We start from the raw sequence: 15,708 nt of genomic DNA, 5'->3' as shown, positions 1-15,708 counted from the left end.
CTATTGCTAGGACTATGTAGATTATTTTACTGGTTCTGTTCACTTCACTTTGCATCAGTTCATACAGGTCTTCCCAGGTCTATTCTGAAACCATTCCCTTCCTCATTTCTTATAACACATTAATATTCCATCACATTTGTATACCATGATTTGTTCAGCCATTCCTCAATTGATGGGCATCCCTTCAGATTCCAATTCTTTGGCAACACAGAAAGAGCTTTTATGTGTCATATGAGTCTTCCCCTCCCCCTTTTTTGTCTCCTTGAGGTAAATATGTAGTAGTGGTATTACTGGGTTAAAAAATATGCACAGCTTTTGGACCTTTGGACATATTTTTCTCAGAATGGTCAGACCAGTTCACCATCCCACCAACAGTGCATTAGTGAATCTATTTTCCTACATTCCCTCTAGTATTTGTAATTTTCTTTTTCTGTCATCTTAGCCAGTCTGAGTATAAGGTAGCAACTGTACCTCAGAGTTATTTTAATTTGCATTTCTGTAGTTATTAGTGATTTAGAGCATTTTTTAAACATGGCTATTGATAGCTTTGATTTCTTCCTCTGAAAACTGCCTGTTCATATCCTTTAACCAGTTATCATTTGGGGAATGGCTCCTATTTTTTAAACATGACTCAATTCTCTCTATATATTTGAGAAATAAGACTTTTGGTAGCGTAATGCTGCAAAAAAATTTCCCTCAGTTTTCTATTTTTATTTTAATTTCATAAATTTCATAATTTATTTTTATTTTAAATTAAATTAATTTCAATTTAATTTGGTTTTGTTTGTGCAAAAACTTTTAAGTTTTATAATAAAAATTATCTATTTTACCTCCTGTGAACTTCTCTGACTTCTCTGTCTCTTTCTTGGTCATGACTTCTTCCCCTATCCATAGATCTGACAGGTAGTTTCTTCTATGCTCCCCTAATTTGCTTATATTATCCTTTATGTCTATGCCTAATTTTTGCCAAACTACTTTCCAGTTTCTCCAGAAATTTTTGTCAAATAGTGAATCTCTATTTTCTCAGTAAAGTATGAAGTGAAGTCCTCTGCTGTGGGTAGGGGTGGGAGGGTAGGAAGCTTGAGGAGAGATGGTTTAGAACAGCTGCTGTAGCAAATGTATTAGAAAATCAAGTATGGAGGAGTACAAGGTTTTATTTCTGTGTTCTCCATTTACTTCCATTGGTTGGCTTCTCTCAGGCATCTTTTGTGCTGTTCTTTTGAATGAAATAACATGTGGCTAAATGATAGAACATTTTGATGGACTAGGTGCTGGTTGAGTGGTCAGACCTAAAGAATAACTAATGGGCTGATGTCAACTTGTAGGATAGTCTCCAGTGGAGCACCCCAAGGGATCTGTGCCTGGCCTTCTATTCTTCATTGTGTTGTTTGTTTTTTCAGTGACTTGGATAAAGGGATAGAGGGTGTGGTTATCAGTTCTGCAGATCACAAAAAGTGGGGAAGGAAAACAAACATTGGACACCTGAGTCAAATTTCTAAAGAGATTTAGGCAGGCTAGAAGGAGAGGCCAAATCTATTACAATCATAGAATTTAGAGCCAGAAGGGATGTTAGAGAAAACTAGTTATGTCCTCAAGTCCCCATTATCCTTCAAATGAGGAAATTAGGACCCCCCAAGGGTGGAAGGGACTTGTATGAGATTATACAGGTAATAAGGAGCAAAGATATACAGATCACCTGATCTAATGTTCTTGGCTTTGCTAAGTTCAAGACTAAAAATGAAATCTTCCCTAAGGCCTCAGAACCTTTGTCAGGCACTGTTGACCCATTATGGGAAGAAGCATTAGCCAAAACAAGTTAAATGGATTTTGGGTTGCGTTCTGAGACATAGTGTACAAACACCAAGGGAGGTTCTCTCTCTGCCTTAGTCAGATTACATTTAGCACCCTAATACTAGCATTTACATAGCTCTCTAAGTTTTGCAAAGTATCCTACATATGTTATCTCATTTGATCCTCACAACAACCCTGGGAGGTAGGTTCTATTATCATCCCCATTTTATAGATGAGAAAACTGAAGCAAAGGGAGGCCAAGGGATATTTGGCCAGGGTCACACAGTTAGTAAGCGTCTGAGGCTGGATTTGAATTTAGGTCTTCCTGAATCTCTATCCATTGCACCATCTAGCCTGGACACCACATTTTTAAGGAAGGACATTGTCGAGCTAGAGCACGTCTTGAAGAGGACATTAAGAAGATGGAAAGACTGGAGACCATGCCCATGCCGCAGGAGGGTTTGTTGATGGGTTCAGGGATGTTTAGTCTGAAGAAAATGCTCAGGGAAGGGGGTTAGGTCGGGGTGAGATGTGCATGAGGGCCATCAGAGACTCAATGGGAAGTGAAATTAGACGTGGCTGTTTTTATTCAGAGGCAGAATTAGGAGCAAATGGGTGGGAATTTGCCCAGAAAATTTTGGGTTCGATGTAAAGAAAAATCTTCCAACAATGACTGTCCCAAAGTGGAATGGGCCAGCTCCCATTGTGCTGAGCTCGCCATCACTGAGGATTTTCAGTTGAGGCAGGATGAGTGCATATCAGGACACTGGAGAAAGCATCATGACAGGTCAGGCTCCTTGTGGGGGCTGCTTGTAAATCTTACACACAAAATTTTCATAAACATTTCTTTTTTTCTTTTTGCTTTTTGGAGGGCAATTGGGGTTAAATGACTTGCCCAAAGTCACCGGGCTAGTAAGAGTGTTAAGTATCTGAGGCTGGGTTTGAATTCAGGTTCTCCTGACTCCAGGGCCGGTGCTCTATTCACTGCGCCACTTAGCCGCCCCATAAACATTTCTTTTGGGTGGCTGAGGGCCACCATGGAGAACAGCAGGAATGGGTCAGTCGGCTGGCATTTACACTTGGGATACAAAGAAAGGCGAAAGACAATCCCAGCTCTTGCTCTAATTGCGCTCCATTCTCACGGGGGAAACACCAAGGAAACAAATACGTACAAACAAGCGATAGATGGGACAAACAGGGTTAATCTCAGAGAAGGTATTAAGATTAAGGAAGACTGGGGAGATTTATTATCTGGGTAGCAGATGCGATTTCGGCTGAGATTCGAAGGAAGGCTGGAGGGAATGAGGAGGGAGGGGACTGCAGGCTCACGGTGAGAAAGTCGGGGATGTGGGGGGCCGTGTGCAAGGAGCTGGACAGGCAAGGATGGGGAGCACAATACGCCCACGATAGGAAAGGGAAAGTAGGAAGAGGCCGGGTGGGGACAAGCTTTAAAAAGCCCCGCGGACGATGGTGCATGACACCTCCAGCGAGGTAGCAAGGAAACACTGGAGTGGGGGGGAGGGTGATTCCCGGGGTTCCAAGTCGTGGCCCCTTAGAGCCTTTAGGGAAAGACCTCTCCACAGGGGTCACGGGAAGGGCTGCTCACAGCTGCAGCAGGAGAGGAGGGAAGAGAGCGGAAAACGACAGGATCGCTCCGGAGACCAGGGCCCTTTAAGGTCTGGGGAGGAGCGAGACCCGCTCTTCTCCGTCCCCGTTACCCCCCCCACGCTGGACTGCACCAGGAAGCACTTCCCTTCCCGCCGCTCCCGGGCTCCCGTAGCCCCGCCCCGCCCCGCCCGCGCGTGCGCCCTACGCGCCCTGGCCTGGTCTGGCTCGCCACGTGCTGGATCTCCGGACTGCGGGGAAGGAGGGGGCGTGGGACCTCCCCACGTGACTGAGCGCGAGCGCTCCAGCTTCCTAATCCCTTTCAAATTTAAGCTCCGCTCCTGCCGCGGCCGTCACTCCCGGGCTTGCAGATTGAAAACGAGAAGACCCCCTGGAACGAGAAAGCAGCGGGAGGCGCACGGAGCCATAGCAGGGAGGAGGCCCGGCTCCGAGGGCAAGTCCTGACCCTCCTCTGGGCATCGGGGGCCCCCATCTGTTAAGTGCGGAGTCGGAAAGAGACTTTGCTCTCCTAGGGGCCGGCAGCCCGGATGGCGGTTTCCGTGGGGGCGTCCTCCGAGGTCTGGTTCCCCAGGGCCTCTCTGAAGAGGGTGGGTGGGAGGGACCTTTTACGGAGCACCTCCTTCGTGTCAGGGCCTGCGCTAAGCACTTGCAAATGTTTTCTCACCTGCTCCTTATAACAGCCCTGGGAGGTAGGTGCTGTGACCCACATATCACGGCTTGCGGAAACCGAGGCGGACATTGTGACTTGCCCAAGGTCTCGAAGCCGAGGCAGCCCCTTAGTACTGGGGACAGCTGCTGGGGGAGCAGGGTGAGGCTCAGTGTCTGATGCTGTTCTTGTCTTTCCCCGCAGAGAAGAGGTGAGCAGAGGGCTACCAGTTATGGCCACGCCAGTGCCTTTGGTCTGCAGCCAGACTGTGAGCAGGTGAGAGCAGGGATCCTGGGCCAGCTCAGGGTTCTGGGCCCCATCACCTGCCTCCCACCTCTCCTGTGTCTCCACAGGGTGAGCTCTGTGCTCAACCGGGACGTGAAACAGTTTGGGAAGAAGCATCTGTTTGACGAGCAGGATGAGACCTGCTGGAATTCTGACCAGGTGACAATGGGGTGGGTGGAGCCCACATTACTCACAGGGGTCCCAGAAACCAGGCCTCTGTAGAAGAATCCTTAGATCATCAGCTGTTATTTTTAGTGCTAGATTTCGAGTAAGAGGGCCTGGGATCAAATCTCAGCCCTGCCACTCACTGACTGTGTGACCTACAGTCTCAGGCCTTCCATTTCCTCACCTATAAAATGTGGGGATTGGACAACCTTCAAGGTCTCTTCCAGCTCTAAGGCCCCCTTTTAACACAGGGGCCAGTTTTCTCTTTTCACACCCAGCATCATGACTTCCATTTTACTGGTAAACTGATATCAGGGTCCTTCCCTGGGGATAGTCTGACATCCTATGCTCCACAGCTCTAAAGAACAAGTCACCTCAGGAACCTTGGGTAGGTCTGTGTGTCTCTGCTGCAAACTGGGGCCTAGGCCTGGTCCCTCTTTGTCCCCACATTTATTTGGGTCTAACTTGATTCTCTTTGGCTGTCTGACCTCAGGGCTCCTCCCAGTGGGTGATGCTGGAATTCCCACAACCTGTCCGAGTGTCTCAGGTGCAGATCCAGTTCCAGGGTGGGTTCGCAAGCCGCCAGGGCCGCTTGGAAGGTGACAGAGCCGTGGAGGGGAAGGAAGGTGGTTTGGTCTTTGCCCTCATGGTTAGGGCCCTAGAGCTGAATCTTGTGGGACTGAGCCCTTTCTCTTTCCCCTTCTTCACAACAGGTGGCAGGAAGAGTGAGACCCTGGAGAAGATTGGGGATTTCTACCCTCAAGACAACAACTCCCTCCAGATATCCTCTCTGCTCTGTGGCAAGGGTGGGACTCACAAGCTTGAGGCTAGGTTAGGCAGACTCAGGGACATGGAGGTGCCATGAGAAGCCTCAGTGGGAGCTGGGGAGAAAAGAGAGAAGACAGGTCTATCGATATGTGAAGTGAGGAAACCTCCTGGCACTGGCCTCACCCTAGGGATTTTCCTGTCCCTGCCATGGATTTTGAATACTCTGAAGCTAGTCCAATGTGACACAGGGTGTGGGGTGGGGCCACCCAAGTCTGTCCTGTTAATCTTAACAGCTCCTCAATTACAGCTTCCCTGTGGCAGATGTCACATTGGACAAGCTCAAGGTAACTTTTGAAAACAGCACCGACTTTTTTGGCCGTATCATCATCTATCACCTGCGGATCCTTGGGGAGAAGCTATGAGCAGCTTCAGTGCATGGGCCCAGCCTACTTCCTAGACAAGGCAGGATGCCCTAGGAGAGGCCACTGGAAGGACAGCAGAAGCTGCACCCAGTTTTGGGCCAGGAAGTAAAGAATTCTGGTTTGAGTGAACCAGCATGGTCCCAGCCCATCTTGTCCCTCCAAGGGCCAGCAAGAGAATCCCACAAGTAAAAAGCCTCAGAGGTTTGGTTTAAATCCTTACAGGAAGCCAGTCGTGATTAGAAAACAACATTGTCAAGGCAATTTTGAAGGACTTAAGATGTAAAAGGTTTTTTATGGGAATTTGTTTTGCTTGACTATGCATAACCCTCCCCACCCCCAAGGGGTTTGGGAAAAAAATTAATGCTTATTAATTTGAAAAGGAAAAAAAAAAACACTCCTAACTCATGACCACTTGATCTGTTTAAATAGCCCCACCTGTTTCATTGTCAGAAAGCCCTCTTAGAAAGTTCTTCATCCTTGTAACTGCCACCCCTAATACCATCTTCCAGAACAAAAGAGAGTACGCCCAAGTCCTTCCCAGAATGGCCTCTTAGATGAGCCATTTCTCGTCTTTTTCAGGCTAAAATAATTCTGTTTCTTTATAGCTGATCTTCCCTAGGATGTGGCTTCAGATTTTCTCCCCTGAGGTTGCTGTGAGAGATGAGGAGGAACAGCCTATGCTCGCCCTGGTTGTTGGGGTAGCAGCTGGCTTTTATTGGTTGTTTGTTCCCATTTCATGGGCTCGGGGAGGCAGGGAGGGACTACCAGGATGGCTGCGTGAAATGGGGCAAGGAGCTACGTTTCCAGCAGGGGAAGTCATTAGCCAGTAGCACAGTCCCTCCTGTGGTCCTGGGAGGGAGAGGAGCTGCCTTGTTTCCGCTCAGGTTTGCCCCTTTGTGTCACACTGGACATGATCACTGGGCACTTGAGTTCTTGGGTGGCCCCCCCAAAAGCTCTGTAGGTGGCTAGGAAAGATACATAGCCTTCAGCCACAGGAAGGAAGAGGGAGACCTCCTCTTGGACCTGTTCTCCCTGGCCATGGGTATTGAAGAACTGGTTTCTTTAGTGAGCTGGCCTTCCTGAGCACCAGATGGAAGGCAGAGGACCAAAGCCCAGTGTTCTAGGCCCCCTTCACTCTGTCTCTGGAAGCAGCTTGTTCTGAAAAAGCTTAAGGATATGGTTCTCCATCACCTGTTGGACTGAAGCCCAGAAAGGAGGGAGTGAGAGATAAGAAAACTCAGGACCTATGATCCCCACTGCCAGCCCTGCCAGCACAAGGAGACAGTACTAGGGGATACCAAGAGCCAGGGGCTTGAACTGGCACACCTGATTTAGTGTCCTGGCTCTGACACAGGCCTGGCAGCAGGGCACCACCAGTCTGAGGCCCAGTCTGCTCATCTGTATAATGGGGATGTTAAAGTAAATGGCTCAAAGGGTGGCAAGGAAAGTACTTGGTGCTGATCTAGGAGATAGGCACAAAACCCCCATGACCCAAAGTTTGTCTGAAACGGATCTTTCTGGGGGCGATGATGCAGATGGGGAGAAGAGGGGCTGCATAGCAAGGCAGGCGCAGGGCTGGGACTAGATGGAGCCTTGGCATGGGCTAGAATGCCTGGGGTACTGATAGGGGTCCTCATAAGAACTTTTAACTTCCTGAGGATTTTAGGGCTTGGAAAGTGCTCTCTTCATGAAAAAAAAAAAAACCCTGTGGAGTTTTACACAAGTGAGGAAAGAAAAAGGTGAGGCTTGGAATTAGGGGTCGATCCAGAATCAAGGGAAGGTGTTTGACTGGGGCATCAGAGCCAGTAAGTGTGGGACTGGAACTCTCTCTTATAGTGCATCATCAGTTGGCTACTTGGGAGCAGGGTCCAACAGATAGCTCCAGGGCTCAGTCACAGAGCTAGACCTTGGTATTAAAAATAAGGGAACAGAAACCCAGAGAACTTCAGATACTTGTCCAGGGTCACAGCCATGTTCATGTCTAAGGCAGGATTAAAAACCAGGTCATCTTGCCTCTAACCACTACACCAGGGGTGGGGAACCTTTGGCTTCAAGGCCACGTGTAGTCCTTTAGGTCCTCAAGTGCGTACCTTTGACTGAATGGATCTTGAGGCCTCAGGTTCCCCCACCTATGCACCACACTATACACTGCCTCTTACTAGCTCTGTGATGGGGGACAGATCTCATAAGGCTCTGTGAGCCTCAGTTTCCTCATCTGTGAAACAGAAATAATACTAGTAGTACCTTAAAAGTACTCTACAAAACTTAAAAGGACTAGAGTCATTATCTCCCCCTTCCCCAGGGGCAGATCAGCAGGAGTACTCTACCCCCAACAGATTTTTCTATATAATTTGTTTTTACTTATTTGTGTGTATTTCCACCCGGTAGAATGTGAGCTCCTTGAGGGCAGTACTTTTGTTGATGTCTCTATCCCCAGCACACAACTGAAGGCTGGCACATAGTAGGTGCTGAATAAAAAAATGCTTGCTGAATTGAAATGAATCTGTTTAGGGGTGGGTGGAATCCAGATGTTACTGACAGCCTTCTGATCCAGGAATGCTTCTGATGGTGGCCAAGAACAGTTTCCCTCTTACACAATGAATATGTCCCTTCCCCTGAAATGTACATACCCTTCTTGTGTCCCAGGGCTACAGCCAGGTCCATTGGGGTGTAGCCTGAATCTGCTTCTGTTGTTAGGTCGGCCCCTCTGGCTGAAAACCAAAGCAGGAAAGGGGGAGCAGATGGGGAAAAGGCTCAGCTCCAATTTTTTTGGAGGGGGTGGGGGCAGTCATATCCTCCTTCTCCCAGCTTGCCTTCCCTGGCTCATTAAGTTCTTGAAGGCAGGGACCATCTCATTTTCATCTATCCCCAGTGCACAGCTCAGTGTCTGGCACAGTCTAAGCCCTTGATAAAAGCTTTTTTGGATCAACATGGGCCTGCCCTGGGATCCTACAATCTTCCACAAAGCCCCTGTTGGGGCACCCTTGACTCCTCAGCAGGGATAGGCTTGTCAGGCTCAGAGAAGCTGCCCCAAAACGAATGGAGTTATTTAAATACCAACAAAGTGAGAAGTTCAGCTCTGTGTTACTGAAACAGAAATGGGGGCCCCTCTTCTGTACGTAAAGCTCCCTGCAAGCTGCATACTTAGTTTTAAAGTGTAACATCTATTTTTGTTTATCTCACTAAATATTTCCCAATTACATTTTAATCTGGTTTGGGTCTCACTTGGGAGTGTTGTGGGCCACATGTCTGACATCTGTTGTCAGCCTAGCAAAATCACTGCCTATGAAGGAAGCCCAGTGGACAATGGAGGATTGACAGGAAATCTTCTTCTAAATCAGTAAGAGCACAGAAGGGGGTGAGAGTTGAAGAGTAGACTAATAGAGCCCCACCTCCCCACCTTCCCTCCCATCCAGCTCCGGAGCCACAAGTCCTGCTCCCTGACCTGGGGGTAAAGCGGCCCACACCTACCCAGAAGAGCTTCCACACACTTCACGTGGTTCCCCCTCACAGCGTAGAGCAGCGGAGTCCCACCGTTCTGGAGGAGGGAGGGGCAGGGGGGAAAATGGCTCAGCATTTGGCAAGGGCTTCCCTTACTGGCAGTATGTCCCACTAGGGCAGGGACCCTGTGTCTGAATACCCTCAAGGCCAGGCAGGCACTAGGGGCCTGGAGACAGTTACCACAGCAGGTGAAGTGCCCTTCCCCAGCCCCTCAGCATCCTACTCAGGGAATGAAACCCTAGAATTTTGGTGCTGAAAGAGATCACTAAGACCTGGGGCTCTTAACCTTTTCTGGACCCCATTGGCAGCCTGATGAGGCTTATAAACCCTTCTCAGAATAATGTTTTTAAATGAATGAAAATAAAATACATGGATTACAAAGAAAACTAATTCTATTGAAATATAGTTTTCAAGATATATATAGATTTTTTTAAGTTCATGAACCCCAGGTTAGGAAGCTGATTTAGTCCAACCCCTCACTATACAGATGGAGTAATTGAAGTTTCAAGGTCAGTGATTTGCCCAAGCTCCTTCCAAATTAGTGGCACAGTCAGGGTTAGAACCCAGGTCTCCACCCTCCCAACCTAGTGGCTTTTTTGTGGCACCACATTGTTTGTGACTCGAAGTGTGGGCAGCGGGAAGAGTCAGAAGAATCCTGCCTGACACATTAGCTGTGGGGTTCTGGGTGAGACCCAGGCTATGGCTTCATTGGTACTAAGAGAATAATAATTCCCAGAGTAACCACTTTGAGGGGTTGTAGTGAGACTCAAAGAGTCTCTAGTGTACCAAGGACACATCCACTCTTACTGAAGATCAGCCTCCAAAGCCTCCCTGGCCTGGGCCTCTGCCTGACTCCTGAGCATGCTGGGACTGAGAAATGGAAGGGACTAGTGAAATTATCTAGAAAATGAATGTCAGAACGAACAAAGACCCTGAAGTTAGGGAAATGGCCCAAGGTCACCTAGGTGGTAAGAAGAAGAGTCAGGATTTGAACCCTTCTGCTCCAGAACCACTCTCCTAGATTGCCTTGCTTTCTCTGGACTCTTGGGGCACCTCTGGGCAGCAGCCCAGCTCCTCCAGTTCAGTTCATTTCAGGTGATGAGGACACCCTGCTCCCCCCATGCTAAGGACAGGCACTGGTCTGATGACTACAGCAGTCACAAGTGAATGTGGGGGGAGTGCAGAGGGGTCTTACCCAGTCATAGCTGTTGATGTCCACATCCCTCTCTAGAAGCATGACCACAATATCCGTGTAGCCGCCAGTGCTGGCCAGGGAGAGGGCACTCTCCCGTTCCTTGGCCAGGATGTGAGGATCAGCACCCTGTGGGGCAAGAAGGTGGGTGAGCCCTGGGGTATGGGGCAAGGCAGAGGCTGGGGGTCCAGGAGGGTCACAGACCCAGGGATGAAGAACCCTGGTAACTGCCTCATGCTGGACTGAGTCTATTTTGTCAGAGCTACTTTGGTAAAGACATTGTGTCATTCTATTCTGCCTCTGAAGGCAAAGTAAGGCACTTGCTATTGATGGGTCTCTCTCCTTGTCTAGGACAGATTGCAGAGTTAGACTCTCCAAGGTCTCCTTCAGCTCTGACACTGTTCTCTTAAAAGAAAGTTCAGACTCTTCTAAGTGGTGTCCAAGGCCCTTCCCACGTTGGCCTCCATTGACCTCTAAAATGACAGCTGAGGAGTGAAGATTTTGACAGTAGCTTAGCAGAAAATACCATTGAGTTCTGAGCTCCTGCCCTTTACTCCCACACAACCTTTGGGGAGTGGGAATAGGGAGGGTTAAGGTTATAGCATGGCTCCCATGGGAGGGGAGGGAAAAGGGAAGAAGGGAGGGAGGGAGAGAGACAGAGAGAGAGAGAGAGAGAGAGAGAGAGAGAGAGAATAAACATGAGAATCTTGCTTAGCAATCCTGGCCCAGACTACCCCAGTTAGCAGACAGCTCTTCATAGTATCACTGAACCCACAGCCATATGAATAAATGTCTAGTGTCCAGAGCAAGGGGGACAACCACCGACTGTCATCTGTCCTAGCTAGACTACACCTGGAAGGCCATATTCAGATCACAGGACTTAGACCTGAGAAGGGACCTCCAAGGTCACTGAATCTAGCATTTCACCCTAGGCAAGAAGTCTTCCTCTGCAGCCCACCTGACATGAACAGTCCATCCTTCTGGACTCTCCAAAGAAGGGAACCTCCACACTCCCCAAGATGGCCCATTTAATTGCTGGATGGTTCCAAAAGCTGAGCCGTTCTAGCACACGTGGAAGTCTCCCCACCTTCCTCCCCATCACTTCTACCTACTGCTCTCAGCTCTGGACTTGCTCACCTTCTCCATGATGTCCCTCCTGGTATTTAGAGACAGCAATCGAGTCCCTTCTAAGAAGTCTTTTCTGGAGGAATAATACTCTTTACATGGTCTCAAGTCCTGTGTTTTCCTCTAGAGTTACTACAATTTCCACATGATATAATTTTTATAAAGCCTCAGACTGGGGGTTGGGTGATTCCAAATGATCCAATGAATTGAACACAATACAATGATTTAGTCCAACCCCTCACTATACAGATGGAGAACTGAGGTCTGACCAGGGCTGGCGATAGTGGGGCAATCACCTCTCTCCCTCCAGACAAGAGATATCTATTCCATTTATGTGTATGGCCTATTACATTAGCTTTCTAGCTGCCAAGTCACACATCTGATTTATGTCAAGCTTGTCATCAGGTAAGATAATCCTGGCAGCTAAGTGTCAAAGTAGATAGACCTTGGGGGCTGAGAAGACCTGAGTTCAAATCCTGGCTCAGATATTTTCGAGCTGTGTAACCTTGGGCAAGACAGCTAATTCTCAGTCTTAGTTTCTTCATCTATGAAGTGGGGATAATAACAGCAACTCCCTCATAGGTTCGTTGTAAGAATTCAATGAGTTAAAACACATAAAGGTTTTTTTTCAGATCTTAAAGCACTATATAAAAGATAGCTATTATTAAATTGTTTCCCAACTACATCTTTTCTTCATCCCGAGCTTGGAACAACTGATTTTCCTTAGCTAAGCAGATGAATGTGGGATAAAAAGAAAAACCTCCCTCAAGATGTTGGTACCCAGCAGCCTCCCCCAACCTCTTACCCATTCCAGCAGGAAGCGCACAGTCTCGATCTCTCCAAAAGCAGATGCCCAGATCAGGGGGGTGAAGCCACGTTCATCTGGCTTGTTCACCAAGTTGTCACCTGGTGGGATGGGAAGAGCTGGCTATGCCTGTAGCCAAGCTGGCCATGCCTGTAGCCAAGCTGGCCCTTAGGCTAGGAGGGGCCTGGACTCCCCCAGCTCTCCTGGGTACAGGTGGATATGGCATCATTGGGGGGTGGCTGGAGAGTCCAAATCCTGCTCTAAAGGGGGATCATCATAACACAAGTGGCGAAGATGTTCCAGGGCCTCCCAACCAGTGGTGACTGACTGGCCTCTGAGCCTCTACAGTGAGGATGGGCTGCATTGACACATTTCCCTCCATGACCAAAGGAATAGATGGAATGAGGAGGTCACCTGGGGGCTAAGGTAAGGTTTGAAGAACAAGTGGTTGGAAATTGGAAGACCTAGATTCTAGTCCTGGCCCTTCCACTAATTCACTATGGGGGCTCTCTAAGCCTTCTGTTTTTGTGTCTGGAAAATGAAGGGGGCAGAAGAGGTGACTCCTTGGGAAATGTTTGTGTTCTAAGGGGCCTTCTAGCTCTGGCATTCCAGGTTCTCTAGGTGGTGGTGGCCCATGACCTTAAAACAGAGTAAAGCTACCTGAGTTGTAGCAAGCCTAACTGGGCTAGGCCTGAGCCCCTTCCCTTCCTCTTCTGCTCACACTCCCCAGTACCATCCCCATTTGGGTCTGTGATAAAGTAGGCTAGGGTTGGCTGACCAAGTACAGTGACTCTTCCTCGTCTTAGGAGTCTCATGTATCAAGTTTTATGGAGCGGGGCTGGGGGTTTCACTCGGGGAGAGGACTGCAAATGTCAGAAGGGAGGCAAGAGCCACATACCTTTAAGAAGGTATTCTTTCAGCTGGGTCAGTTCTCCCTGAGCAGCAAGCTGGTGAATGGACAGAGCTGTTGTTTACAAAGGGGAGAAGGAAAGAGGAACAGATTATAGGGGGATTTCACGCACGCCAGTGAGAGGGGAGTATCTATATCATGGTCGGGGAAGAGAGCAGCTTCTGAAAATTCAAAGATAAAGTCAAGAGAAAATCCCTGGGACTGGGTGTCAAGAGAATGGGTTTCTGAGTTGTCAGTAATTTGCTGTGACACTAAATACATCCCCTGCCCTGTTTGGGGCTCAATTTCCTCATCTTTACATTTCAGAGGTTGAAATAGATGCTCTCTAAGGTCCCCCCAGTTTAAACACTCTATAGCCTACATTCTAAGAATCCATCTGGCTAAAAACTCTAAGAGTCCAATTCTCTCCAGAAAGGCTTTCCCTACATGACTCCTGCCCTCCCTTTGTTCAACCTTTGGGCCCTAGGAGGCACACTCACAGTCCAAGGTGGCAGGCAGGGCTGAAATCTCATTCCCCCTCTGCCGGTTGGTTAGGGTGGTAGAATGCTTCAAGGAACTGCCTGCTGGGATAGAAAAAGGAGAAGTCAGGAGTGAATTGTTCACTTTCTCCACCATGGGAGAAGAAAAGATAAATTGGATTACTGAAGTCTAAGGAAAAGAACTCTGGACAGTTAGTCTGTCAGTCACTCAACAAGCATTTACTAAGGTCTAACTATGTGCCAGGCACGGGATACAACTAAAGGCAAAAATGCTCCCTGCTCTCAAGGGGTGTCCATTCTAATGGAGGCCACAACATGTAAATGCTAGGCAAATATAATGAGAAAGGGAACAGTCATTAAATGCTTGTGCCTCCTTCCTGCCAGCACTGTGCTAAGTACTTTACAAATATTATTTCCTATATGGAGCAGATGAAGGCAATATGAATGAGGAAGGCACTGCAGAAGATGGGATTAAGCTCTGTGACTGGGTAGGTCAAGGGAACTCTTCTGAACCTCAGTTTCCTCGTCTGTAAAATGGGGACCAGTAACAATCCCACCACCTATCTCCCAGGGTGTCTGTCAGGAGAGCCTGTTTTTACAAACTGATGCTCCTCCCTCTACAACAAAGCTGTCCCCCCAGGGAGCACTTACTGTGAGGAGCGGCCAGGCCTCCATCCAGGTCGGGACTCCCCGAGTCTGGAGTACAAGGATACAGGCGTAACAACACCGTGTCCGAACCATCCGAGCTGTCCTGGGCTGGGTCTTCAGGCTGCGAGCCAAACGCAGGGAGGGTGTGGGGCTCCTGGACTTGGCCCTCGGGACCTAGGCTGGCCACGGCCCCTTCTGGCTCCATGGAGGGCACTTCTGGGGAGTCCAGATGAAACCAAGACATTAGGGTGCCCCCTCCCCTGTTCACTCCCTCCCCCTCCCTACCACTAGCTTCCTCATACCAGAGAGGATGCTCCCAATTTCCACGGCCTGTTCCTCTAAGAAACTTTAGTCCTTTCTAGTCCTGGCTCGCCGAGTGACCTTGACCAAGTCTCTTTCCCTCTCTGAGCCTCAGTTTCCCCTATCTGCCAAATGCTGCCCAACGCATGGGAAATACAGGCTCAAACAAATCCTTCGAGCCCTGCTGGATGCAATGACACGGGCACGCATTCTCCTCTGGGCACCCAGGGGGAAAGCCCACCTCCTCGGACCCCAGCCTTTCCCCTCCGATCTGGACGCTTTTCCCACCCTGGCCGGGGCCACGTCGGAGAGCGCCGCGTCCGGGGGGCTAAGTGCGCGAGGCTCTGTCCACGAGGTGGCCGAGGGCTGACCAGATTTCCCCCCCGCCGCGTCCCCTGCTGCCGAGCCGGGAACGTCCTCCTCCTGATCCCCAGCCCCAGACTTCAAATCCTGAACCGAAAGTTAACTTTACCAAACTGCAGCGCTCCGCCCCCTCGCCCCCTTCCCCTAACCCGGCGGGGGGGCCTCCCACAATGCACCTGAGCGCGGCGGGGGCGGGGGGGCTACCCTCCCCCGCCTGGGAGCAGCTGCGCAGAGCGCAGGGAAGGGGAGAAGAGCGCTGGCCCTTTAAGAACTCAGCTTGGGCTCCCAGGAGACTAACAGGAGCAGGAGGAGGAGGGCCGGGCGGAGGCTGGACGCAAGGAGGCTAGGTCAGAGGGCTTTCAGTGCGCCTGCGCACCACCCGATCTCCTCCCGCCGGGACCAATGGACTAGGGGCTGGGTGGGACCTCCTCTGCTGCGCAATTTAAAGGGACGGTGCCACCCATTTCCATGTCACCCTTGCGAGAGGCAAGTTTACCGTGTTTTAGGCTCGTGCGGGGACCTGGGGGAGGCACGTAGGTGTGGGGGCGGGGAGAACTGCGAGATAGTCCACTAGGTCCGAGCTGGGTCCATAGGGCCTCTCTCCCTTCTCCCCAGCCCAGGCGTCGCCTCTTCCAATTGAGCCCTTCGGGGAAGTGTTCGTCCCACCTAAGGCCAGGAAGGT

General features: G+C 49.6%; 2 protein-coding genes across 9 annotated transcripts; one reads left to right on the top strand and one right to left on the bottom strand.

Annotated features, from left to right (window-relative positions):
- The first annotated feature begins 3,570 nt into the window (after positions 1-3,570).
- On the top strand, positions 3,571-8,195 carry NR2C2AP (nuclear receptor 2C2 associated protein). 2 transcript variants are annotated; one of them, XM_069086890.1, is made up of 6 exons: positions 3,571-3,850; positions 4,268-4,339; positions 4,417-4,507; positions 5,007-5,112; positions 5,227-5,295; positions 5,588-8,195. In XM_069086890.1, exons 2-6 carry the CDS (start codon positions 4,296-4,298, stop codon positions 5,701-5,703), a joined length of 426 nt encoding a protein of 141 aa, XP_068942991.1. In that variant the 5' UTR covers positions 3,571-3,850; positions 4,268-4,295; the 3' UTR covers positions 5,704-8,195. The 2 variants fall into 2 exon arrangements, with proteins under 2 accessions (XP_068942991.1, XP_068942992.1); XM_069086891.1 differs by having other exon boundaries at positions 3,836-3,974.
- RFXANK (regulatory factor X associated ankyrin containing protein) lies at positions 6,394-15,655 on the bottom strand. 7 transcript variants are annotated; one of them, XM_069086886.1, is made up of 9 exons: positions 15,523-15,655; positions 14,367-14,579; positions 13,716-13,799; positions 13,225-13,290; positions 12,327-12,427; positions 10,400-10,525; positions 9,175-9,241; positions 8,334-8,414; positions 6,394-6,902 (listed from the first exon to the last, which is right to left on the bottom strand). In XM_069086886.1, the coding sequence occupies exons 2-9, from the start codon at positions 14,566-14,568 to the stop codon at positions 6,835-6,837; spliced, it is 795 nt and encodes a 264-aa protein (XP_068942987.1). In that variant the 5' UTR covers positions 14,569-14,579; positions 15,523-15,655; the 3' UTR covers positions 6,394-6,834. The 7 variants fall into 7 exon arrangements, with proteins under 7 accessions (XP_068942987.1, XP_068942986.1, XP_068942983.1 ...); XM_069086885.1 differs by lacking the exon at positions 15,523-15,655 and adding an exon at positions 15,203-15,340; XM_069086882.1 differs by lacking the exon at positions 15,523-15,655 and adding an exon at positions 15,136-15,297.
- Between the last annotated feature and the right edge of the window lie 53 nt (positions 15,656-15,708).

Source organism: Petaurus breviceps, unplaced genomic scaffold, assembly GCF_028583685.1.
Source record: "Petaurus breviceps papuanus isolate PSGF00001 unplaced genomic scaffold, PetGlider_PUasm1.0 180, whole genome shotgun sequence".
Taxonomy (NCBI): domain Eukaryota; kingdom Metazoa; phylum Chordata; class Mammalia; order Diprotodontia; family Petauridae; genus Petaurus; species Petaurus breviceps.
Note: the sequence above shows the minus strand (reverse complement) of the source record. Positions and strands in the feature narration are given on the sequence as shown.

Coding starts and splice junctions, on each gene's coding strand:
- NR2C2AP (XM_069086890.1), top strand. CDS start 4,296: ATGGCCACGCCAGTGCCTTTGGTCTGCAGCCAGACTGTGAGCAG. Junction 4,340..4,416: donor TGCAGCCAGACTGTGAGCAG/GTGAGAGCAGGG, acceptor GTGTCTCCACAG/GGTGAGCTCTGTGCTCAACC. Junction 5,113..5,226: donor CCGCCAGGGCCGCTTGGAAG/GTGACAGAGCCG, acceptor TCTTCACAACAG/GTGGCAGGAAGAGTGAGACC.
- RFXANK (XM_069086886.1), bottom strand. CDS start 14,568: ATGGAGCCAGAAGGGGCCGTGGCCAGCCTAGGTCCCGAGGGCCAAGTC. Junction 13,800..14,366: donor AGGCCTGGCCGCTCCTCACA/GTAAGTGCTCCC, acceptor TTTCTATCCCAG/CAGGCAGTTCCTTGAAGCAT. Junction 13,291..13,715: donor CCTGCCTGCCACCTTGGACT/GTGAGTGTGCCT, acceptor TGTAAACAACAG/CTCTGTCCATTCACCAGCTT.